At 57.1% G+C, this 26147-nt stretch overlaps 1 protein-coding gene across 2 annotated transcripts; it reads right to left on the minus strand.

Annotated features, from left to right (window-relative positions):
• Positions 1-3948: 3948 nt before the first annotated feature.
• MAP2K2 (mitogen-activated protein kinase kinase 2) lies at positions 3949-25314 on the minus strand. Of its 2 annotated transcripts, XM_027547258.1 has the most exons (12): positions 24913-25314; positions 21046-21256; positions 16609-16755; positions 11620-11697; positions 10915-10966; positions 10720-10844; positions 9939-10152; positions 8050-8114; positions 6843-6904; positions 5912-5957; positions 4439-4628; positions 3949-4242 (listed from the first exon to the last, which is right to left on the minus strand). In XM_027547258.1, exons 1-12 carry the CDS (start codon positions 25002-25004, stop codon positions 4181-4183), a joined length of 1344 nt encoding a protein of 447 aa, XP_027403059.1. In that variant the 5' UTR covers positions 25005-25314; the 3' UTR covers positions 3949-4180. The 2 variants fall into 2 exon arrangements, with proteins under 2 accessions (XP_027403059.1, XP_027403060.1); XM_027547259.1 differs by lacking the exon at positions 4439-4628 and having other exon boundaries at positions 24913-25308.
• Between the last annotated feature and the right edge of the window lie 833 nt (positions 25315-26147).

A 26147-nucleotide genomic window follows, 5' to 3' on the forward strand; every position in this document is an offset into this window, starting at 1 on the left:
CTTCCTGCTTGCACAGACCTCTAAGCCCCAGGCCAGCTTAAAGGAGCGCCCTGCTCCTGACTGTCCACCTTCCAGAAGGTTCTGGAACCTTCCTGCCACAGAGTGTCCCCAGCTCTGGACACAGGACACCTGGTAGCTTCAGGCAGGGCTGCCCCGGACATAGAAGAACCAGAGTCTGACCTCCACTGCTACGGGACTGTGCCCTCTTACACCACCGGATTCCGGGAGGGGTGTGGGCCTAAACCAGCTTCCTCCCTCCTCTGCGGATCCCAGGCCGGGTTACTCTGCAAGGCCCCTCGTGGGCACAGTGGGGGTGAAAGAGCATCCCTGGCCCCACCCACTGGATGCCAGGAGCTCCCCACCCCGGTCGTGATGTTCACAGGTGTCCCCAGACACCGGTGTCCTCTGGATTAAGGAGGCAAGACTGTCCCCACTGAGACCCAGCTGGGAGACGATGGAACTGTCTCTGGCCACGTGTGGCTTTAAGAGCTGGAGATGCAGGACATCTGAATTCAGATGCACCATAAGGGCAAAACATACAGCACTGCACTCTGTACCTTCTTCCCCCCACAAAAAAAGCAATAGACCAGACTAATATTTCATGTTGATTGTGAAGTGCAATCCTAATATTTGGCTATAATGGGTTAAATAAAACACACCATCAAATTACCTTCACCTGTTTCTTTTTCTCATTTTAAACGTGATCTGAGGAAATTTAGGTTTTGCTTGCAGCTGAATGACACATATGTGTCCTGGTAATACTGGCAGGCACACGGGGCACAGAGCCACCGGGAATCTGCCTGCTGGTTCTGTGCACCTCTTTTCCTTCCATTTTCCCCCTGCCCCACCCCTAGGCTTCCCTGGTGGCTCAGGTGGTAAAAATCCACTTGCAATGGGGGAGACCTGGGTTTGATCCCTGGGTTGGGAAGATTCCCCTGGAGAAGGGAATGGCTACCCACTCCAGTATTCTGGCCTGGAGAATTCCATGGACAGAGAAGCCTGGCAGTCCATGGGGTCGAAGAATCAGACACGACTGAGCGACTTTCACACCACCTCTGGAATGCCTTTAACACTCAGAGAAGGGAGTGTGACATTCCCAGGGAAAGGGCCAGTCCCACCTGAGAATTCCACTGGTGGAAGCCAACAGGCATTCAGCCGTGACCCTAAGCTTTTTAGATGGCTCCTGCCCCATGGCTGGGTTGATGGGAGAAGCCTGAACTGAGCCATCTTTTCTGGCTTCTCACTTATTCCAAGGTCATCTGTGAGCTGCTCAGGGCTCAGAACCATGCGGGGACAGAGCCTGCTCTCTCTGGGGACACAGGGGACAGCACACGTGGTCTTGCAGCGCTGTTGTTTTTCAGTTCCTCAGTCATGTCCAACTCTGCGATCCCATTGACTGCAGCATGCCAGGCTTCCTTGTCCTTCACTATCTCCCAGAGTTTCCTTAAACTCATGTTCACTGAGTCGCTGATGCCATCCAACTATCTCATCCTCTGTCACCCCCTTCTCCACTTGCCCTCAATCTTTCCCAGCCTCAATGTCTTTTCCAATGAGTTGGCTCTTTGTATCAGGTGGCCAAAGTATTGGAGCTTCAGCATCAGTCCTTCTCAGTGCTGTTTAATATGAGAACTTCAACCTGAAGAGAAACTTGTATCAACAAGATGCTGGGTATCTTCTTCCAAACGAAGTACACACACAAAAGAACAAAAGAGGCCCCCAAACTCCCAAAAGTGAAGAAAACTCAAAACCCAAGTGAGAAAACACCAACAGGTGAGATTCTGAAGCTCTTGGATTCGTTTCCTGATTGACATGTGGTCAGACAGAGGGGCGCTGGCGTCCCTGGGGCCCTGGACATGGCAGTTGTGTCATCTCACGCCCTTGGCCGTCTCAGGGTTTAAGGAACAGCCACAAGGAACCTTGCACAGAACGCAGTCTTTCACAAGAAGCTGGGGATGGGCCTGGGAGTACCCAGCAGACTGACTCTGCCTTCTGCCTGGACCCCCACATGTCAGGAAACAAAGCTACAGAAGTTGCACATTTCAGGAATTAAGAGCCTGCCCCCTCGCAGGAGAGGGCTTCGGCAGGACAGGGAACAGAATCCCTAGGCCTGTCTGTGGCCACCAGGTTGTGGGGAGGAGCCAGGGTTGGACCCCCACAAACTCGGAAGAAATGAGATGTCAGAGCAGAGGGTGCCAGTCTAGGGACATTTGCAGGGGGCGGGATAGAGAGGAGACCTCGGGCTGTCGAAAGTCACTTTCATTGTGGTCTCCAGGGCTCCAGTATGTTCCTGGATGAGCCTTGGAATGGGAAAAGGGAGAAGCCACATGTTGCTGGTCCTTTCCCTAGGGCCCCTGGGGTCCTGGCAAAGTGGCACAGCAGGCAGCGGCTGTGGGGAGCCGATGGGCTGGGAGAGGCGCCTGCTTTCGAATCCTCCTCTCTGGGCTCCCTCACCAACCCTGGAGGCCTCATCCCACCTACCCCAAATTCTCCGGCACCCCTAGGACCCCTATTGACGTGGTCTCTTCCTCCTTCCAAGTGGCTGTCGGCTCTGTTAACAGAAAGCGGTCAGGCCCGAAGCCTGACTGTGTACAGGACTGGCCCGACGATGGGCCTGTCTGTGACTGCCAGTGCTGGGCGCCCACGGGCCAAGATGCTGAGTCACAGTTCACCCGTTAGGTCCCCTTCCCCCTCTGAGGCTCTGGAGGGAGCCAGGGTGCCCACAGAGCCACACCTCTGCTACTTTTAGTTATCTTTTTTATTCTTTTCTAAATTAGGTGAGATTTCAGGGGCAACGATGAAGTGGCAGAAACCTGGTTGGAAGAGCTACCAACTCGTCTTCTCTTTGGTGACCACAGAGGGGGGAAAAAAACACACAAGACTAGAAGGGTCTCCCAGAGAAGAAAAGAATCCAGCAGCTCCCACAGGGCCACACACCCCCATCTTCTGCAGCCCCCCTCTCCAGAAACGAAGGGCTGGCTCACCCCAGGCCCACTGCCCTCGGAGAACCTTCCTCTGAAACTTATCACAGATAAATATCAACTTGTTTCAAGCCTTCAGGAAGTATTGGGGTTGGGGGGAGGCTCAGAGCTTCATCTTCGGAGAGCCTGGAGGAGGGGAAGCCTTAGAAGAGGCCCTGCCCTCCACCACTTCCTACTGCCTGACGGCTCAGAGGCGGCCTCCACCATCGGAGGCGGGACAGCCCTGAAGGTGGAAAGGCTGGGTCTCAGCTTCGAGTCTCACACAGACCACGGCAGGGGGCCTGGCTGGGCACCCCAGTGGACACTGGGAGCCGGGACAACCTCACAGCCACCGACTCATTTCTCATCAGTTGCGGCTGGAGAGTTCAAGGCCCCAAGAGAGTGACGTGCCCCAGGTGGTCACTTCTGATTTGCTGGGCGAGTGGAGGTGACACAGAGCCACCCGCCCACATCTGTTGGGTGGCAAGCGTGGGGGGAGAGGCCTTATCTGCACGATCTGCTGGGGTTTCAACCACACGACAGCTTGGAAACCCAAGGCTTCCTTTCTGCCGAGCGAGTGTCAGCTCAGGCTGCTGTCAGAAGAGTCTGCTCCCCGAAGCACAGGAGGGGACAGGAGGGTACCTCCTGGGGGGCAGGTCACGTTCTGCCAAGGACAGGCTGTGCAGCCAGAGGCAGAAGCAGCTTGGGGAGGGGACCCCACGACAGCCATCAGGGACCCGACTGTTCCTCTGGGCTGGGGGGACCACCTCCAAGGGGCAGACGCTAGGCGAGGGGCACATATCCACCCCAAGATGGCACCCCCTCTCTCTGGGGGCCGTTCCAAGGCTTCACAGCTTGGAAAGGAGCAAAGTCAGTGCCCAAGGTCACCGTCTCCTGGGGGCTGGGCTGCCCTGGTGGAGGCGTCCACCCCGGCTGGACAGGGACCGAGACCCCAAGGATAAGGAACAAGAAGCACGACTGGCACATTTGCTTTTTCTTTCCCTGTTTTTTTTTTTTTTTCTTTTTTCTTTAAACCTAAGGAAGCAGGATCTGAGAAGACAGCACAGCGGTATCGGCCTCCCCGGGCCTGAGGGCCACGTGTGCGTCCCCTCGGAGGGCATGGCAGGAGGGATGGGGCAGGGGGGAAGGCCTGGTGGCGGCAGCAGGACCACCGTCACACGGCGGTGCGTGTGGGCGTGCTGGGCTGGTTTAGCCGCAGTGTTTTACACAACCAGCCAGCAAAATCCACTTCTTCCACCTCGGACCGCTTGATGAAGGTGTGGTTCTGAAAGGGAAGGAGTGGCCTGAGCAGTCTGGCTCTGGACAGATGGCTGGACCCCCACCCCAGGGCCAGCGACGTGGGACAGGGTCTCAGGCAAGGGGCAGGCCGCTCCGTGCCCCTTGGAGCCCAGGGTGACCCTCTGTGGGGCTCTCTGGGTGCTGCGGTGGGTTGTGGAGCAGCCTCCCTGGCCCCCCCTCACCTGATGCTAGAAGCCCCCCAGTGCGACAAACACAGATGTCCTCAGGTGTGGCCCCGTGTCGCAGGGGGCAGGGCTGCCTGCGTGAGGACATCTGATCTGAACCACAGGTCTCTGTGAGGACAGCAAGTTCCCCGAGCGTCCTGTCCAGGTGGCAACCACCAGCTGAGGCTCCTGAGCCTGGAAACAGGGCCTGTGTGGCCGGGGAGCAGGATCGCACCTCCTCCATCAGTTTAAGTGACCCTCACAGTCACACTTCCCATTTGGACTCGCCAGAGGTCCCTGGTTCAGAAGGGTGGGGGTCTACGCCCCCAAGCGACATCTGTCTCTTTCACCAGCTGGGGAGGCAAGAATACTCCCACCTTCCTAAAGGGGGCTCAGGCTTGGGTGAAAAAAACCAAATCAAGGGACCAGGGTCCCTGTGGTCAAGACAGCAGTCAGCCCCACCCAGCGCGTGGTGTCGCCCAGGCAGAGACCTGGATGTGGGCCTGAACTGTGTGAACTGCACAGAGCTGGGTTGGGGGGAGACCGTGGGGGTTTCAAAGTTTGTGCTGCTGTCCCCTTGGTCTGTAATGTCCACCATGAACATGGGCTTCTTTTGTCATGCATACCCGAAGCACACGTCACTGGACTTAATAAGAAACTTCTAGAAAGAAGCAGGTTGATGCTGACCCTACCCTACAAGGTGTGCCAGGCCAGGCTCACAGCAGACTAACTACAGCCGGGACCCACAGCTAACAGGGGTGGGCTCAGACAAGGTGCCTTTCTGGGGAAGGTGCTGGAGCAGGGGCCACAGCTGGGGAGAGAGCAACAGGACACGGCCCCAGAGGATCAGGACCATCCTGTGCAAAGGTCCCGAGGTGCAGAGCTGGAGGAAGGCTGGGCGGGGGGCCTCTGCAGGTGTGGGCAGGGCACAAAAGCCCACCAGGGGGCATGGCTAGGTTATTCACACTTCCACATCGCAGCCACCCCAAGAGGCTGCTTCTCTCCCCTGTGGACACCAAGAGTGCCTGGAAGTATTTTCTCTCTGAGACTCAAGATAGTCAGACTGGGCAGTGGAGGAAGGCCTAATGTCCTCAGCAGACGTGGGTGGAAGGTGCTGTGATGGCCACCTAAGGCTGGCAGGCAGCTCTGCTGGTAGAAGGTCAGTTCTGGTGACCACCTTGGTTTCCAAGGACATCGAGCAGTGTGGTTTAGAGGAAGGCAGATAACCCCGCGGTGCCCCCAATGCCTCAGAGGCCAGTCATTCTGAGCCCTAGCCCTGGGCATGCAGGCCCTTCTGTCCCTGGGGAGCTGGGAGGAACTCAGCTGGTCTGCGTGGAACCCTCCAGTGAGCCAGGGAGACCCACATGGGTTCTGCAGCTCGCCCGGCTTCCACATGCCAGCCCACGTCATCAGAGCCCACTCAGGTGTTCACTTGGGGCATGGAGGGCCTGCTAGGGACCCCTGAATCTTCAAAATCTGGGTGTCACTCACCATGAGCATCTTCAGGTCTGCTCGCTCAGCTGGGTTCTTAATTAGGCTGCGGGTCCCAGGAGGTGGGAGAGAGGAGAAGTGGGCTGTCAGTGCCAAGGGGAGGAGCCTGCGTCCTTCTGCCCTTGGCCGCCTGGACCGTTGGGGCGAGGGGCCCCACCGCACCCTTTGGTGTGAGAGCAGGACGCCTGGCCCAGAAGGGAAGGGCAAGGGCCTGGGGCCAGGACAAGAGGGAAAGGGACAGAGGGTGGGAAAGCCCCAGGCTGCTGCTAGCTTAGAGACCTAGTAGCAACCGCAGCTAAACGTCTAATAAAAAACCCCGAGCTCAGGAGTCCAAGTGTCAAAATGGATGTTTTTCCTTCAGAAAAGCAGAACTATGTAAAGGCAGTTGTTCATGGCAGCTCAGGGCTGAGTGGCAGTTCTTTAAACTGACAGCCTCCCGGGGCACAGAGAGGTTCACAGGGTGGTGGGGGATGGCAGCACCCACAGCTGCAGATCAGCTGTGGGACGTGCAAGCCCGGGCTGCCATGTGTGCGTCTAAACACGCAGGGCGCCTGGCAGACCGGCCCTCCAGGTCCACGGTCCGCTGGCTTGAGGCTGCATCACCCACAGAGGGCGAAGAGGGCTGCCTCCTTGAAAGAGGCTTGGAAGGTTGACCTGGGAGCTGGGAGGTGACGGGCTTGAAGGGCCAGCAATCTGGGGTGCCTGCTGGCAGAAGGCAGGGTGGAAATTGTGTGATTTCCAAAGAGCCTGGTTTCACTCGGGGTGGTGGGGATGAGCTGAGCTGGGGATGAGACTCAGCAGCTTTGGGAGGGGGACCGATTCTCAGGTGAGCTCTGGTCCCACCAGATGCTGCCATTGTTTAGCATCCCTGAGGCCCTGGCAGTCACCCCAGGAAGCAGGCAGCCTGCTCCCCCCACCCGCCCCATCTTACCATTTATTTACAAACTCCTGGAAGTCCTGGGTGAACACACCGTTGGGCAGCTTGGGAGGAGGCTGAAGGACAGACCAGATGGGTGGGAGTCAGAGGTCAAGGATGGTTTGGGAATCAGGGGGAGAGATGCCTCCTAGCCGTGCGGCCGTGGGGACCCTCAGGACACCTCTCATGGAGGCAGAGGGCACCATCCCACTCCCTCCAGCAGCTTCCCTGGGAGCCCTGCCGCCTGCCCTGCCACCTGGGTCAGGCTCTTCCCAGGTTTTCTTTCAAGAGCTCCCATGTTGGGATCACAACTGGTTCTGGAGAGAAGGAGAGGGCCATCCCGTCCGCCCCCTCTGGAAGTGCCTGGAGTGAGCTGAGGGTCTGGATCTCAGGGAGGCAGCAGCTGCTGGGGTTTGGGCCTGAAAACTGGAGAAGCCCACTCCTCCACCTCCAGGGGAGGACGTGCTAGCCGGGCCCGGGCAGCGCTGCTGGGTGCAGGAAGTGCTGTCACCAGAGCCACCCACCCTGCTCTGTCATCACTGACCCTGCTCTGAGCTGCTCACCTTGAGAGCCAAGCCTGGCCCAAGCCCAGCCGCCCCAATGCCCCAGGGCTACCGGAAACCATGTCTGTCCCAGAGGGCCCAGGACAGCGATGCGGCCATACTGAGAGGGCTGGCTCTGGGGTCAGTTCCTGCTGGGCCCTGTGCCATTCCCCTCCTCCTGCCCTGATGTACCCATCTGTACAGTGGGCATCCACACTGCCCTCTCATGGGCTGGGGGCTCCCTGAGGCTGGGGTGGGGTGGGGTGGGGGGTGGCGGGGAATGCCTGAACCTTCTCTGAGGAAGTGGGAGGACTCATGAGTTCACACAGACACCAAGATGCTCAGAAAAGGAGGTGCGGGTGTCAGGGCACCTGGACCCCAGCACTTAGCCCCTGGGCTCAGAGTAACAATTCTGGGTTCATCTCTATAAAGATAAGAAAACAGCCCCTTGGGGAGAGTAGGTCTATGTATCACAGGTAGAAGTGAGGCCACATGTCTTCACACCTGGTAACATAACAACATCCTATTGAAGACTAGGGTCTCCATCTCTCCCTGCGGCCCCTCCCCCGCACACCCCACGGTCTACGTGTCCAGTTCTCTTCTTGGGGGGATGCCTTCCAACAGGAATAGCTTACTCCCGTTGGTGTGGAGAACCTGCCAGCGGGGCTCTGGGCACGCACCTCGTTCACAATGTAGTCCAGCAGCTCAAAGATCGCCATGGCAGGCCGGCTGTCCATCCCGTGACCTGCCCGGGGCAGAAATGAATTCGGGTGAGATGGGCAGGTGGCCACTGTGCTTCTGTCTGGCATCAAGGCCTGAGTGTGTGGAACGTGAGGCCGACCACCCTCCTCCCACCTGGCCCGAACCACAGGGCAGGCTCCCTGGCCTGGCTGCCCTCCTGGGAAAGGAACTTCTCTCCTGACCCTCCAGTGAATGAGAAAAAGGAAACAAACCCCAAACATGGAAACAAATAGGAACGTTGGTTGACAAGGCATACATCTGGCATGGGGCTGCGTCTGGGCTGTCCCAAATCCAAACCCCTGCTCCCTGTGCAGGCAGGGCATTTGGCGGGGGGTGGGGGTGGGGGTGGGGGTGGGGCTGGCAGTGGGCGGGCAGCTGTGTGTATGACCTTGCCCAGACCTGTGGGCTCACAGTGGTGGCCGGCTGAGGTGGCTGACCCCTGTCTTAGACCCAGCTGGCCAGGCCTGCATTTGGCAGCTGGACTTTTGCCTTCTGTCCCCTGGCCTGAAATGGGCACTCGGGCTGGGGCCGGGCTGGGGGAGGTGCTGGCAGGCAAATGGCCTGGCATAGCCCACTGCTCCTCCCTGCCTGGAAGGTCGGGGCGCCATCTGGGAGTCAGGCAGGGAAAGGAGGGGCCAGGGTCTGAGGACACAGATTTGGGTGGGGGAGGTTCTCCCCTCGGAGGAAGTTACAATAGCCCAGTAGTCTGGGCATGGCAGCAGGGAAGCAACGGTCTGGGCTTGAAAATATTGTGAAAACCAACTAATGACGCAAGTAGTGGAATATTATGTGACCATAAAAAAGGAGCTAGGCACCAACACTTGTGACGTAGACAGACCCCAAGCAGACACAGAAGGACACACAGGGTGTGATTCCACTAATGGGAAATGTCCAGAACATGCCAATCCACAGAGACAGAAAGTGGGTTCCTGGGTGTCAGCGGAGGGGAGAGGGACAGGGGTTCCTTCTGAGGTGACGAGGATGTTTTGGACTCACATAAGGTGATGGTCGGACATCCTTGTGAAGGTACAGAAATCCAGTGTTGTTAACATGAATTGAGTGGATCCTTTGCTATGTGAATTCTATCTCAAAAAAGCTGTTAGGAACCAGCCAGCCAACCAACTGCAGTCCACTGCATGGTCCTTTGGTCTCAAACTTAATTCAACTCTCTTCTGGTCACTTGACTTAAGAAAAATAAAGTCACAGATCCCTAAGTGCCATTGCCTAATTATACCATTTGAGCTGGGACCTTGATCCTGACCCTGAGCCAGCCCTCAATATGGTGCAAGCATCAGCCTGAATCTCACAGGTGGCTGGTCCAGGTACCACGAGACCTCTGCAGGACACCCCTCTTCCCGCCCACACTGGGCTGTGCAACAGAGCTGAAGCCAAGCAGCCACTGGAGGAGACCCTGAGTTGAATTCCTTTCAATTTGCACTCCCCAAAAGACTGGGCCTGACACAGGAGAACAGCCATGGCAGGTGGTGGGTGCGAGCCTGCTGGGCAACCCTTTGGCTTTTCTGTATGCTTGAACGTTCTCGTGATAAAATGTGGGAGAAACCACCCCTCTACCCCACCCCTGCCTTGGCTGAGGACTGAGCCTCTCGACGCAGCCAGCTGGTAGCAACAGGTGCAGCAGCCCCAGACGGGAGGGTCTGGGGCACTTGCAGTGCTGTCCCCAGAAGCCACAGGACCATCTGAGGACTACTGACCTCAGGGAGCGTGGCCCAGGGGGACAGTTGGTGCTGAGAGGGGCCCGTGGGGAGGCAGCTGCCATCCCCAGGCTCTGGGGCCCATCCAAGCCGGAAGCCCTGGCCTGGAGCCCTACCGCTGATGGGGCGTCCAGGGGGCCTCGGCCGTGGAGAGATGCTAGGAGGTTCTCCTTCTGCGCCATCAACCATGGGCCGGCCGAATATGGCCTCCAGCTCCTTGGCGTCCGGCGGGGGGATGGGGTACCTGCCGATGGACAGTTCCACCAGGGACAGGCCCATGCTCCAGATGTCTGACTGCACCGAGTAGTGTGTGCCTTGTAGCCGCTCCGGCTGCAGGGAGACAGGGAGACACCCCGAGGGTGATGAGGAGGGACCGGCACCCTGGGGTCCCCCTGCACCCTTGTCCCACTCTGGGATCCCTCCAGAGACCCAGCAACAGAAAGCAGGCCGTTCTGTCTCTTCTTTCCACTCCATCCATCTGAGCTGACGGCAGCCCCCCACAAACCCACAACCCACAGCTGGACAGTGCCCTGCCCAGGGACGTCTTGCTCTTAGGACAATCCCAAGACTGACTTCTCGTAATTTGCTCTAAAAATCGCCTGGATGGCTACTAAAATAATGCAGGGCCAGTTGCCTGGCTCAGAAATTGACTGACGATTCTCCCCGACTGGACTTTTACCAGCAGTGGAGAGAAGCTGGGCAGAGAGACAAAAACCTAAGTGAGAAGATGAAGGAGACTGGAAATTCAAAGGAGAGGAGAAACCCAGCAAAGACAGAAATGGCACAACAGGGAAGAGCAGGCTTCTGGAAAACCTGGAAATCGGGGAAAAACTGATGGGGTTGGTGGCAGGGAGGACCGCAGAAGAACCCGGGGGCACAGCGGATCGAGGGACTCACAGACATGTAGGACCGCGTCCCCACGAAGGAGTTGGCCATGGAGTCGATGAGCTGGCCGCTCACCCCGAAGTCACACAGCTTGATCTCCCCCCGGGAGTTGACCAGGATGTTGGACGGCTTCACGTCTGGGGGCAGAGCTGGAAGTGAGGACACTGCCGCCCCGCACACCCCAAGGCCGGGGTGCCCTCCCCTTACCTCGGTGCATGATCTGGTGTTTCTCCCGGAGGTATGCCAGGCCCCGCAGAACCTGCAGGGGAGCCGCAGGGCACCGTCAGGGGGACTGTCCCCAGGGCCAGGCCACAGTGGCCACGAGACAGTCACCACATCCTTGGGGTGGGAACAGTCACCCACCTCATCGACTCTCACAAAGCCCCCTGCCTGTGACGTGGGCAATGCTCTCTCCTCATCTGAGGAGGGGCTGGGATCCCTGGGAGCTGAGACAAGGCCCGAGGTTATAACTGTCCAGCCAGCCTCCTGCCCTGGAGGTCACCCCAGCCCCAGGGGCATCCTCTGTTAAGCCCTTCGCTGTTGGGACTGTGCTCAGGCTTCCCAGGCTGATAGGGTGAAGGATGGAGAGGCTGTTTCACCGAGTCAGCGAGGCCACAGTCAACGATGACAGCACCGTGGGACACCACGTGTCTGGGGTCACAGCGTCTCCATCCCCTGCCCAAGGCCTGCATGGGTTGGGGAGCATTACCCCACTTCATGGGCAAAGGACTTGGCCCACTCAGGCACACAGCTGGTGGAGGCTGGCAATGGCACCTCTGCCTCTTTGAAGGGGACCACGCTGACGCCCACCACTGGCTTCCAGGGGCTCCTTGAAGCCTGGTCACCTGGAAGCGGGGAGAAGCAGTAATGAACCCCGAGAGTGCAGGGCCAGGAGTGTGCCTACACACTTACCGCAATGCTGACCTTGCCCAGGATCTCTTCAGGGATTCTCTTGGCTTCTTTCAACACCTGGTCCAGGGAGCCGCCATCCTGGGGACAGCACAGGGGAGAGGCAAGCTGCTCTGAGCCATTGCCAGGCCAGGGCCTCGGGACACCAAAGCAGCAGGCTGGAAAACAAACCACTTCCCAGGCTCCTGGCGAGTGGGTGCTCACTCACGTCTGCAGGAAAGAGGCCAGACCACAGCCAGAGGCGACCCACGGGCCCAAGGCAGGGACTCCCATTGCTTCAAAGGCTCAAGAACCAGAAAGGCTGCCAGCGTGCTCCCAGGCGGCTGAGCTTCCTGGAACCAAGGCCCTGGCTGGACAACAGGATTCAACCTTCTCGAGGCTGCCAGTTAGCAGCAGGCAGAGCGGAGCCACAGAGGCCAGTGCTCCATGGGGTAGAGGTTGAGCTCACAGCCGGAGCACCAGAGAGTGTACCTGAGTGGACTCGCAGCTCTGGGGCCTGGGTCCCCTTCTAGCCAGCCGGCCAGGCCGCGGAAAGGGGAGCGAGACCACAGGGGTGCCAGCGGCAAGGGTCCAGCGCAGAAGGGAGGCCAAGCCCATGGGTTCCCTCACTGCTCCCTGGCCGAAGCCTCCCTGGCTCCACCAGGAAGGCCTGATGGCTGAGGGGCACAGGGAAGGGGAGCAAGCGACAGCCACTGCTCACTGTCCTGCTCCTGGGATGTCCAGCAAAGGACCTGACACAGGTCACCCTAGTCGGTTCCCCGACCCGGGCGGGGACCCAAATCCACACGCTAATGAGGAAACGACAGAAACCCAGTGTCTTGTGCAAGGTCTTGTGCAAACGTGGAGACCACAAGCCCAGGGGTCGCCGACCGGCCCACAGCACCTCTTGGCCAGGCGGAAAAGCCCCCAGGATGTTTGACAGCCAGAGCTGGACCTGGGGGATGCTGGGAGAGGTGGTCGAAATGTGAACTCGAGGCAGGGAGGACAGCCTGTTTTCTCTCTCCCCTGCTCCAGGGCCCCTGTGGCCACCTGCTGCCCCAGGAGGCCTCTCACTTCGCTGGGCAGTGGGGAAGAAGCCTGCAGCCTTGGGGATGTCTAGTCCCCCTTCCCAGGCCTCTGTCCCCACTGTGTCTGGTGAGAAGGGCTGTGGTGAGAGTTCTGGAAAACCCCAGCCCTCTGACACTTTGGGAATCCATGTAGGCTCTATGGACTTGCCCCAGAGGGGGCGAGTGGCCGTGCACGCGCCCATGGTGGGTGGCTGGAGAGGAACCCACGGGACCAGGCGGCCTGGTGCACCCAGCAGACAGGCTGCCGGCCCAGCCCCATTCTACATGCTTGGTGAGATGGGAATTCCTTTTCTTCTCATTAAAAAAAACAAAAAACTATTTATTTTTGCCTGTGCTGGGTCTTCACTGCTACACTTGGGCTTTCTTCAGTTGCAGCAAGCAGGGGGTTTTTTCCGTTGCAGTGTGCAGGGCTTCTCATTGCGGTGGCTTCTCTTGTGGAGCACGGGCTCTGGAGCACAGCCTCAGGAGTTTTTGGGTAGGGGCTCAGTTGCTCCATGGCATGTGGGATCTTCCTGGACTAGGGATGGAACCCGTGTCCCCCCATACTCTCAGGCAGACTCTTAACCATTGGACTGCCAGGGAAGCCCTTCTCATTTTCTCAACCTTAAAGGAATGTTTAAAAAGGATCGTGGTTTCTGCTCTCCGACTTGGCTCCTCACACTCCTAATTTTCTGAAGGGCTGTGATACGCCTGTAGGTTGGTGTTTAGGGAGAACATTCATGTGGAGATGGGGGCAGGAGAGGCCCCAGGCTGGGGTCTAGAGGTGGCTCAGAACACAGTGAGGTTCTTCTTTACCTCGCCCCCAACATCAGAACGGACCATTCTCTATGAGGGACCATCCTGGGCACCATGGGTAGCGTCCCTGCCCCCCAGAAGCATCTCCCTGGCTGTGACAGCCGTGAAGGGCCCCCACGTTGCCCAGTGGAGAGCCCCTGGTCCACAGCTGAGGAGACATGGGACAGGATGTGGCGTGACAGGCCCACGGCAAGGTCCCTCTGAGCCCGGGTCTTACTCCTTATGCGTGACTGTGAGCTTTCAGTTTGCCTGTGTCCTCTGAGCATCCCAAAGCCCTCCACTCATTGAGAACGGAGCACACGAATACATCTTTCTTTTAGTACCATTTTTTTTTAAGATTTTTAAAAATTTGTTTTTGGCTGCCCTGGGTCTTTGTTGCCACGTGAGAGCTTCTCACTGCGGCGGCCTCTCCTGGGGTGGAGCACAGGCTCAGTAGTTGTCGTGCACAGGCGTAGCTGCTCCAGGGCGTGTGGACTCTTTCTGGACCAGGGATAGAACCCGTGTCCCCTGCACTGGCAGGCGGATTCTTAACCACTGGACCTCCAAAGAAACCTGATACATTCCTCTTCAAAATTCAAACGCAGATGAACTGTACCCTGATCTCCCAGAAATTCCACCAGCCTTCCTGAAGTGTGTTATTTTCTTCCAGATTCTTCCATGCTCCTGTATACACATCCATGTGCACAGAGGAAGACCACGTTTTCAGCCTGTCTGTCTGTCCATTCATCCGTGGGTTCGTACGATGCACTCTTTTCTCCTGGAGGACTGCTCCTCTGGAGCGTAACTGTGGGTTTCGTTTCTCCCCTGGGAAGCTGCCTGCTGTCATTCTTTACCTCCCCTTTGCTGAAGGACACATCTGATTTTTCATTATTGTAGAAAAGGGACTGCATTCTTTGGTAGATTTGACTGCAGGCCAAGAAATACCAAGAGGTGCCTCTGAGCGGTCTGTCGGCTGCTCCCTGGCCGCTGCAGCCCCGAGACACCACTGTCCACTGGTCTGGGCCCCTTGTTTTCCCCAGGAACAGGTCTGGGTGCCGGGGCAGCTGCCAATTCTGCTGTTTTCCACACTGGCAGGTGAGTTCCTCCTGGGCTGAACTGAGGCTGCTCATCACAGCCGGGGGGCTTTTCCCACAAGCTAGAGCTGGAAGCTCTCTGGTGGGAGAGGAGAACCAAAGAGCAGGACCCTGCGTGCAGGTGAAACCTTGCCCCATCCTCACCCTCTCGGACAGACCCAGTGTGACATTTTTCCAGAGTCCCGCAAAAGGAGGTGGGGGGCTGCGAGTGCCCCCTCACCACTAAGTGCGGGATCCCAAAGGCATGACTGGTCCGGGCTCTCTCGCCGCTTCCTGTTGTCTTGTCCCTCCTCACACCCTCCCCGCCCAGGGCGCCCCCTCCCTAAGGCACAGCTCTGTGGGCCCTCACCTGTTAGCAGAAAGCAGGGTGCGTGGGCCACACTGGGGCCCGTGTCTTGGAGTCTGCGTGTGATCTACGTGTCCACCGTCCTCTTATGCTCGCTATGAAAGTGAACCAGAAGAGCCCAACCAGGAGCTTTAAGCACGAGCCCAGCAAGCAAAGAGAATCCAGCCTCTCCCCAGCATCATGCGTGCTCCCGGAAGGAGCCTCACAGGAGCCGATGCTTCACACCCACTGAGTGGAGGGGGAAGAGGAGGGGCGGGGCTGGGACGCTGCCTCTCCTCTGCCAGGAAAGAAGAGCCTCCTGACTCAGGATATGCAGGGAGCAGGGGTGGGGGTGGCTGAAGAGGAGATGGGGAGACGTCCCTGGTGGTTTCACGGGGTCTTAATGACCCCGTGCTTCCAAAGCGGGGAGTGCGGGTTTGATCCCTGGTCGGGGAACTAAGATTGCACGTGCCACACCTGTGTACTGTGGCCAAAAACACACAGAGGAGGTGACGGGGGGGAGGGAAGAAGGAGAGGTCGGGGTGGGAGTGGGGGGTTCATTACAATACAGCAGAGGCCCCCTCAGACCAGAGTGACTTCCCGTCCATTTCTCGCCCTGACTCTGCCTGACTCTCATCTGCAAGGAGGTGGCCAGGTGGGCGGGCAGATACGACTGCCTTCTCCCCAGTAAGGAAAGGGCACCCGTTGGGCACTGCCAGGTGGGGGCAAAGCAGCTGGGGGGGAACCCTCCCTGTGGCTCACAAGCATTCCTGGTGGGCTCTTGCTCAAATTCGTTTCCTGTCTTCATTACAAAACCATCAGAGAGGACAGTGGGCTGGAGGCTGGGCGTAACGGAAGCTGCCTGCTGAAAGCCACACTGCATCCTGGTTTTGCAAGGGCCCCCGAGGTCCGGGGCCTGGACGGCTGGGCTCAGGCAGGGCTCTACCTGCCGAGGGCGGGTGGCAGAGGGCCGGCAGTGTTTCCTCCAGGGGCCTTCAGCTCTGACCACTTCTGCTTTCATGACATTCAATCCCACCCATTTCTGAGCCTTGAGACCAGAGTTCCTTAATGACGGGGCGCATAGGAATCAGCCGTGGTTTAAAGGAGATGGGCGCCCACCCTCCACTGCAGAGACCTGGTCCCCACAGGCCTGAGCTGGGGGTCCAGAGCTGTGTCCCAGACCATGCACTCTGGCTAGAGGGCATGTGGGAAGGAGCAGTCAAGCATTTCTTCAAGCAGCCCTCCCCAGGTGGGCCTGCTTAGGTTCACAGACTTTCCTGTTTTTTTTTTTTGGCCGCACCACACAGCATGTAGGATCTTAGTGCCCTGGCCGGGGATTGAACTTGCATCCCCTGCAGTGGATGCAGAGTCTTCACCATTGGACCACCAGGGAAGTCCCAGGTGCAAGGACTTTCAACGTAGCATTATTCATAACGCAGCAGGGACTGGGAACAACCTCAGTGTCTGTCAACAGTGCTTCGTAAATTACCCAATGGGTGCACATGGACGCCGGGATGACCAACGGAGGGAACAAGATGGGGCCAGCTCAGCCCACAGAGAGCAGTGTCTCCCGTGGATCCAGGGAGAAAGCAAAATTGAGAGGAGGCTCTGTGGTGCTTAAGAAACAAAGGAAGCTATGTGCAGTGTGTACACAGCTGCACCGCCTCCCCACCTGCCCTAGGCCCCCGGAACAGGCCAGGGCTCTAGGGGGTGGGGGAACGGGTGGGCTCACCATGTGCTCCATGCAGATGCTGATCTCGCCGTCGCTGTAGAAGGCCCCGTAGAAGCCCACAATGTACGGGGAGTTGCACTCATGCAGCACCTGTAGCTCTCGGATGATCTGGTTCCGGATGGCCGGCTTGATCTCCAGGTGGATCAGCTGTGGGGAAGAGGGGGTGGGGTCAGGGCCGCACGGCTGAGGGGGCGGGAAAGGAGGGGTCATCCACCTACCTGGGCGCCGAGGACGCACACCCAAGTGCAGACTTGAACAGGAATGTTCACAGAATCTAGAAGATGGGAGCAACCCGTACGCCCTGAATCAACTGAAGGAGGGACAGGCCAAGGATGCTGTCCCTCCATGCATGCGAGCACCACTCAGCCATGATGAGGAGAGAAGCCCCAACAGGCTACCACATGGATGCAGCCTGAGAACATAACGCTAAGTGAGAGGAGCAGACACAGAAGGACACACAGGGTGTGATTCCATTAATGGGAAACGTCCAGAACAGGAAACGTCCAGAACAGGCTGACCCTCAGTCACAGAGAGCGGGTCTCTGGTTGCCAGGGCCTGAGGGTGGGCGGGGGAGTGACTGTTCATGGGGATGGAATGTATCTTGGGGTGATGAAAATGTTCTCAAATTGATGATGGTGATGGATGCACAGCTCCACGAATATACTAAAAATCACTGAGTTAAATACTCTAAAAGGCTCAATTGTATGGTAGGTGAATTACACCTCATTAAAGCTGTTTAAAAAAAGTATCATCAAAGGCAACACTGTCCACTTGGTTACAGGGGGAGCTCTGTGAATCAAATTGTACAGTGTCAGCCCTTCCAGGAGCAGACCCAGCAGTACCCTGTTCAACAGGGCAATTGCTTCACCGCTGCCCCTCATTGGGGTGGGTTCCCCTTCCCCTGCCAGCCGAGAGACCACAGTGAGCCTTCTGCTGCCCCGCTGGGAGCGTGGCTCCCCTTCCCCTTGAGTCCAAGTCGACAGAAAGGATTGTCACCAAATTCATCACGATACCTGGAAAGACGAGGAAGGACCGCCTAGAGAGACGCAGAAGACAGCTGACAAAGGGCCCAGAGTAATGCCCAGCTACAAACCCCAGGGAAGCCAAGATTCCCCGCGTGGTGGGAGAGAGCCAGGCTGTGGATCCTTGACCTGGCTGCTCCGAGTCCCAGGTGCCCAAGCCATCGCAATACCACAAGGAAAGGGTATAATTCCCACCCACCCCTGTCAGAGAGGCAGAGCCAGAGCCCAGGTATCTGAAAATGACCAATTCAACAGACATTTCTGTGGAGTTGATTACACGCAGGGCCAGTGATGAGCAGACAGCAGAGAAGGTCCTGCTTGGAGGGGACATGCCACCGGGAATGGGTGAGACACAGGAAGAGCAACCCCAGGTGGTAGAGGTGCTGATGGAGGAATCAGACAGGTGCCCCAGGATTCCAGTGACACTGAAGCCAGGCCTCAAAGGATGGGTGGGATTCAGCCAGATGGACAAGGGAAGGTGGGGGTGCCAGGTAGAAGGACAGAGAGCTGCCTGTTAGAGGGGTGTGGGCCGAGTTCAGGGGGCACAGTGTATGTGTGGGACCCACACGAATGCCCCTCAAAACCTGGAGAACTGTGGAAGACTCTGGCAACACGATGCCTGGTACCCATGAGGCCCCCAGGCAAAACCTCCCACCCCTACTTGAAGGTTGCCTGCAGAGCCGAGCTCTGGTCACAGGCCCTCGGACAGCGTGCCTTCCTACAGCCACCTCCAGTAGGATGGCTCTCTCTTGTGAGAGGACACCCAGCACGTGCCCACAGACTAGGTCAACTGCAAAGAACAGATCCAAGAGGATTCAAGCCCAAGCCAGACACCGACCAGCTCAGCCTCAGGTTCTCAGTAGAACAGAGCTGCTGGTCTACAGGCACAGGAGTGCACATTTTGTGCCAGCTTTGACTCAGGGCCATCACTCCAAAGAAGGGGGCCAGTGTTGGGACGTGGCCTTTGGTAGGCCTGTAACCTCCGTTCTTAAAGCCAGAGGGGCTGAGGGGAGGAACACACACAGAGGCTGAACACACATTCCTTTGCTGGGAGCACAGGAAGTCAGGAGACCCATGTGGGCGCAACACACTCCCGGGACTCGAGCCTGGGGCTCTCACAAGGACGCAGGAGGAGTAGGGATGCCACGCTGGAGTCCAGAGAACATTTGGAGACGAGCTCCCTTGGGTCCTGTGGGACTGGCCTCACTGCTCGTGTGGGACTGGTCAGGATACTGCCCTGCCCATCAGAGGGCCAGGAGGGACCGCAGCCCACAGCAGGATGCCTGCTGATCCTGCCGGCCAGCCCCACCTTCACCCTTACACCTGGGCCATCTGATAAGCTCACACCCTTGGAATGCATGGAATTCAGACTCAGCTTCCTGGGAGCTCAGAATTCCACCAAGGGTAGTGGAGGAAGGTCACTGAGCCTCAATTTCCCCACCTGTGTCCCTCACTGGCAAACAGGCCTTTGGGGTGAACTGGCCCTCCAGGAGCTCTGGACCCCCATAGACCGGTTGAGGGCTCCAGGGCCACTGGGGAAGGTCTCCCTGAACTGTGTGACCCTGGGTGCATGGCTGCACAGGCCACAGGCGACTAGAGGAGACCACGCCTGATGCGGAACAAAATCTGAGACCCATTCCCCCCAGTTTTTGGACCCTTCTTTTTTTTTCTTTTTTTGGACTCAGTTTCCCAACGAGGGATCAAACCCTGGCCCTGGCAGTGAAAGTGCCAAGTCCTAACCACTGGACTGCTAAGGGGAGTCCCTTCCCCTCCCTCCCCTTCCAAAGATTTTATTTTTAAAGGATTATAGAAGCTCTGGAAAGTTGCAAAAACAGCAAAGAGAGTCTGTGACTGAGGCAGGGGTCAAAGCTGGGCACAGGCATACATGGGGCAGGGCTCCTAGCTAGACTACACCTGCCCAACTCTCCAACTTTAAACTCTGAAGCCCCACTTCACAGGCTTTAAGGAAGCTGTAGACAAACTTTCAGAGATCCATGGTTACATAAGTCAGGTTATCTACCACCCGGAAGAGTCCTGGCCAGCCTGAAGACCCTTCTGACCCTGAGAAGCACTCTGAGTCCAAGTCCCTCCCACCCCCAACTGTTGTCTGAATTTCATGGCTGCCCTTCTGCTCCCTGGAGTTGGGGGTGCTTCAGGCAGAGCAGGGATTTCTGGGGCTGCTCTGGTTTGGAAAAGAAGGCCTGCGGAAAGCACTCAGAAATAGAAAACAAGGGGCTGTACGTTTCAGGAGGGAGGAGCTCGGCAGGCAGAGGGACAGCCAAGTGACAGACCCCAGCGGAAGCCCTAAGTACAGGTCTCCCAGGAAAAGCGGGCCCTGTGCAGATCCCGTCACCAGGGTACGGGGTGGTCAAGTGTCCAAGAATGCGATTCTGAAACCATGGGGTCCAGATGATGGGATCCAAAGAGGGAGCTTTCTACGTCTGAAGGAAGATGACTGTATGAACTGAGTCACACGTCAACACGACGGCCCTGGGGACGTGTGCAGGAGCCACTGTCCCCCGGTGGGGACCTCCTTCTGTTCCCCACCCCCAGTGTCTCTCAGGGACCCTCCCCCTCAGACCAGCAGGGCAGCTGCACAGCAGCCCCAATGAGGGACGTCTCAGCATCGGGGTCTGCACTGAACAGGGAGGTGATGGTCACTTCACATGACCCCTTGGTAAGGCCACAGCACCCAGTTGTTGGGTCAGGTACCCATCTAGACATCACTGTGGAGGTATTTTGGTATTTTTAGATGTGATTTAACACAGGAATCATCAGATTCTCAAGGAAGCAGATGACTCTCTAAGTGGTGGGCCTTATCCAATCAGGTGAAGGCCTTCCTAGAAGGGATGGGGATTCACCTCCAGATTCAACTCTTCCCTGGGTCTGCAGCCCACAGGCCTGCCCCACGGACTTCAGACCTGCCAGCCGCTATGACTGCCTGAGCCAGTGTCTACTCTTCCCCCCTACACCCCCAGTGGTTCCCTCTCTCTGGAGAATACTGGCTAACACGCGTCATTTGGACCCCATCCCCCAAAGGTGACTGTCGCTCCTAGCAGCTGGTCTTGGTGGGCAGGGTTTTCTTCTGGCTCTGATGTCAGGGGGCAGCTGGCTCTAAGGGAACCTGACTCTCCTCTCTTCCATCTGCTCCTTTCTCAAGCCAGTCCATTCCTGCGAATCTGAACTGCAGCCACAGCTGGGAAGGCACAGGGCAGTCTTAGAGGAGGAGCTGCCTGAGGCAAGCCTGCATTGCCACAATCTAATTAGAACCCAAGCTGGGGGGGTGGGGCCTCTGAGCCCAGGAGCCAATCAGAAAGCAGATGCCTGCACCCTTTAACCTTCCCTTCCATCTCCAGGGAACCTGCCCACAGAGCATAGGGACAGAGCAGTCGCCCTACTGCCAGCTGCAGCTCACCTTTCTGGCCATGATGAGGCCCGAAGGTCTGTGCTGGACCTTGGTGACCACTCCGCCATTGCCGGCTCCCAGCTCGGAGATCCGTTCAAAGTCATCGTCCTTGAGCTCACCAACCTTGGCCTTCTGGGTAAGGAAGGCTTCCAGCCGCTTCTTCTGCTGCTCGTCGAGCTCTAGCTCCTCTAGCTTCTTCTGGAGGTCCACCAGATGTGCTCTGCAGAGACCCCAAGGGCAAGGGTGAGCGAGAGTGTGGGAGCCACCAGGAGATGACTCAGTCTGAGCCAGGGTCACCGAGCCACCACTGCATCCTGGGCCCTGGGGTTTGGGGCCGGCAGGTGAATCAGACTTGACTCTTGTGCTTCAAGAGCCTACCATCTGGTAGGAAAGACAGACAATCCACAGACACACAGCCGGCCTCCCCGAGAACCAGCCACCCCTCACCACATCATAAAGGTTAGATCTCGGTGATGAGCTGTAGGTTGATGGCTCTGATATCAGATCCAGGAGGCCTCTTTCCTGACACAAAGGCTCAGACCACAAGGGAAGGAGATGAAGGAACCATGGGGAGAAGCCCAGGTGTCAGGGAGTGGAGGTCCCCAGGATTTTTCACGAGGATGGAGGAGCAAATTGAGAGTCAGAGTGGCCTCAGAGCAAGGAACCAGAACCTAGGGGAGGACGACAAGAAGCTGCTACACCTGTGCCTCTAATTTAAATGGATTACACACAGCCACTGGATGGGGAAAGACAGGGGCATAATTTATAAATGGTGCGGACAAATGCAGGGCATTCCGTTCCACCAGCACGCGCTTATTATATCCCAAGCATTACTGTAAACACCAAGCATTTATACGCACACACATTCCTAGACCCGGTGATTAAAAACCAACCACATATATGGCACTTTATTGGGTGATTCAGGGAACTTTCAAAGGAAATGTTGACAGTATGCTATTTTCCCTGGTGACTTGACTTTGAATCAAATCCTGAAGTTGAAGGCAGCTCCCTGTAACAGGCAGGTGGACGCCAGCTCAATGCTCAGTGCCCAGGAGGACTAACTCGGGGCTGCCCGAAAGAGAACAGGGACTTCCCTGGTTGTCCAGGGCTTAAGAATCCGCCTTGCAATGCAGAGGAGGTGGGTCAGTCTCTGGTTGGGGAACTAAGACCCCACATGCCGTGGAGCAACTAAGCCTGCAGGCCACAACTAAAGATCCCACGTGCCACAACTAAGACCGGATGCAACCAAATAATTTTTTTTTTTTTTTTTAAGAAAAAGAACATAAGCTATGTGTGCAATTAAAAATTTTCTAGCCACATTTGAAAAAAAAAAAAAAAAAAAACAGGTGAAATGAACTCATCTGGAAAGCATATTATGCTTACAGCTCCCCTGAATTTGGACACGCCATGTGTCAAGGGCTGGCATGGCCTGGAGCTCTAGCCAAACCGTGAGTGCAGCTCTAGAGAAGAAGAAGAGGTCCCCCCAGCCACCACTCCCCAGGGCATTTATACAATTTATTAATTTATTTAGCGGCCGCACTGTGCAGCACATGGGATCTTAGTTCCCCAACCAAGGATCAAACCTGTGTCCCCTGCAGTGGAAGCTCAGAGCCCTAACCACTGGGCATCCAGGGAAGTCTGTCTCCAGGGCATTTAGGCCAAAGCTGACTGCCCAGCTCGGGGAGATCTTGTAGGGGGGATTCAAGCAGGAGATAAAGGGGTAGACTGGAGTTCTGGCAGGAACCTTCCAATCCCCAAGATCAATCATGACTTGCCTACAACTTAAAGAGATGTAAGCAAAAGGACACCCTGGAGCAAGATGACCTGCTGCTGGGTGATGTCAACCTGAGCTGGTAGCAAGAAGAGGTCGCTGGGAGGTAGGTGCCACATCGCGAGCAGGTACCAGAGCTTTAACCAGTTTGCTGAGTTCTCATGATCCTCCTGGGAGGCGAGTCTCTTGCAGACCCCAGCCCACAAGGGAGGGAGAAGGCTCAGAGGGTCAGTAACCTGCCTGAGGATCACAGGCAAGGAAGTGGCACAGGCTGGAGTGAATGACACCTGTGTCCAGTCTGCCTGCAAAGCCTGGGCTCATGGGAGCGGCCGCCTGAGCCGGGACCTGGATAAAGGGGGAAGAAGGATGCGATGGACAGAGGAGGGGAGGCAAAGGAGTAAATGTATGTGCCACAACTCCTCCACTGAAGGGCTGAAGAGGCAGCTTTTGTGGCTAGACCCTCAGACCCTGGAAAGTCTTCAGCCTGCCCAACAGACATCTAAAATGCATTCTGGAGTCAGCTGATTAATCCATCTTACATTTAATGGCAACTCCACTGTGGTTATTAAAAAACAAAACAACACTCTGGAATTCCAATGGCTGGCTTCTACTAGGGAAATTTTTGAAGGGATGGAAATCACAGATCACATTTTAAGAAAAAAAAGAGAGAGAGAGCAACTATGATGAAGGAGCTCTCTTGTAAGAATAAGTGGATTTTTTTGGAGGGTGGAGGGTGCTGAGCCACACTGCCTGTGGGATCTTAGTTCCCTGACCAAGGATCGAACCTGTGTCTCCTGCATTGGAAGCTCGGGTCTTAACCATTGGACTGCCAGAGAAGTCCCTAGAATAAGCGAATTTTTTGAGAATCAGGAACGCATCCCCACATTGAGCTGCCCTCAGGGACAGAGAAAGATGTGAACTCACACTCATGTGCATCAAGGCGCTCCTCCTTCATTTGGTTACAGGGAGGCCAAGTCCCCTGAGAGGCACGAAACATGCCATTCGCCCATCACCTCTGGGTTCTCACAGATCACACCTGCACAAGGCACACGGACCCAGGCCAGGTGTTTCTAGGACCGTCCTGCTCCACTCCAGCATGGAGAATCGAAGCGGGGAGGTCAGGGATGTGCTCTGAAGACAAGTCTGCCATCGGGCAACCCCCAAAGGCCCAGGTTCTTTCTCTGTCCCGTTCTTTCCCCTCAAGTCCTCCCATCCCCCTCCATGGCCTCAAATCACCACCACCACTTCTCCAGCCCCTCAAGGATTTGTTAATCCATTCAATTCAGAATCTCTCTGTTCATTTGCTTTCAGGGGTCCCGGCAGATCCCCTGACTTCTTTCTTGCTCCGAGTTCTCCCCACCTCTGGCCCTCCAAATCCCCCTCACTCCCCACTTCTCCAGCCTCTCTGCCCCTGTCAGGATGCCTCACCATTCTCCCCAGGTTCAGCAGCTTCTCTCCCCACCAGCAAAATCTTCTCAGGCTCCCTTCCCCCCAAATTCCCTAAGACCCTCCCTCATCTCTCAGACACCCTCTTCCCCTTTTCTTGGACGCCCCTACCCCATGCTCACTCCCAGGGACCCTGCCAGCCCCATCCTCTCCTTTCAGGAACCCCGTGCGCCCTGTTCTTAGAATGCAAGGACCCCTTCCTTCCCTCTACATCACTACTCAGGGACTCCTCCCCCTTCCTCCGATTTCACCACTAGGGACCCCTGACCCATCCTCTCCCCTCAGGTGAGGATCACTACCATAGCTTCACTCTGTAGGGTCTCATATCCCCGTCTTATCCCCGCAGGGACCGATTCACTATCAGACCATCATCCTCCAGCAAGAACCCTGCCAGAGCCCAATTTCACCATTCAGGGACCCCCCTCCCGCCAATATCATACTCAGAGTCCCTCATCCTCTCCTCTCCTCTTCAAGGATCCCTCCTCCGACCTTACCTGGGCCTTCTCTCCTCCTTTCGGGGACTCCCCCTTCCCAGATCTCGCTACTCGGGGCCTCTCCCCTCTTCTCTCCTCGACCCCGTCCCCAGACCTCGCGACTCTGGGACACCCCCCCCACACACACATCCTGTCCTCTCCCCGGCCCCGGCCCGGCCCACTCACTCGGAGGCGCCCTCGCTGGTAGGGGACGGGCCCTCGGCGATGGCGGGGTTGATGGTGAGCGCCGGCAGCACCGGCTTCCTCCGGGCCAGCATCGGGGCTCCGCGGGCCGGCGGCGGCGGCGGCGGCGGCGCCTCTAGCCGGGGCCCATAGGGGGCGGGCCGGGAGCGGGCGGCACCGACGCGAGCCCGGGGCTGCGGCCGCGGCCTAGGCCGGCGCCGAGGCGACGAAGATGGGCGGTGCTGCGGATCTGGGCCGAGGGGCCCCAAAGGTCGCCGGGGCTGAAGCCACGGGATCGGGGCCGCCGCAGCCACCGAAGCCGGACAGGGGCTGACGCTGCAGCAGGAGCCCGGGAGGCGGAGGGAGGGGAGGGGGAGCTACAAGATCGCGGGCCGGCCTCTCGCGAGAGCCACCACCTGGGGGAGCCGTGCTGGTACCCGCCCCTCGCCCCGACGCGTGCGCACCAGCCTGAGGCTGCCTCCTAGAAGGGAAAAGGGGCGGAGATTGACGCGAGACTGTGCCCGGAGCGTGCGCATTCACTCACCTCCCACCGAGCAAGTGCGCATGCGCCTGGGGCAGCAGGAACGGGCGCAGGGGGAGGCAGGGCGAGACGGAGAATGGATAGGCAGGTGTGCGTGGGGGAGAGGTCAGCTCCTCAGAACCTTGTGGTTTCCATACTGGGACTGCGTCAGCCAGCAAAATCCTCAACAGTTGTGGGACACTTAAGTTGTCAGAGTCAACTGAAGACTTTTTGCCAATTATGAACATGTCCTGTAAACTCATAATGTCAATTACCATTCATTCCTTCATGAGAGAGACGTCATTTAAAAACTTTTGTTGTTGTGAGTATACCTAATATAAAACTTACCACTGGTAGATGCATGGCTCAGTGGCATTAAGTACGTTCACATTGTTTTGCAACCATCCCCGCAAACATCTCCACAACTTTCTCAGTTTCCAAACTGAAACTTTGTCCCCATGAAACACTGACTTCCCCAGACCTCCACTCTATAGTAATTGTCCTTTGTGACTGGCTTATTTCACTCAGTGTAATATCCTCAAGGTCCATCTATATCCTCAAGGTCCAACTACGTTCTCGCGTCTGTCAGAATTTCTTTCCTTTTTAAGGCTGAATAGTGTTCCACTTTACTTTCACTTTTCACTTTCATGCATTGGAGAAGGAAATGGCAACCCACTCTAGTGTTCTTGCCTGGAGAATTCCTGGGATGGGGGAGCCT

The sequence above is a fragment of the Bos indicus x Bos taurus genome, chromosome 7, assembly GCF_003369695.1.
Source record: "Bos indicus x Bos taurus breed Angus x Brahman F1 hybrid chromosome 7, Bos_hybrid_MaternalHap_v2.0, whole genome shotgun sequence".
Lineage (NCBI taxonomy): Eukaryota > Metazoa > Chordata > Mammalia > Artiodactyla > Bovidae > Bos > Bos indicus x Bos taurus.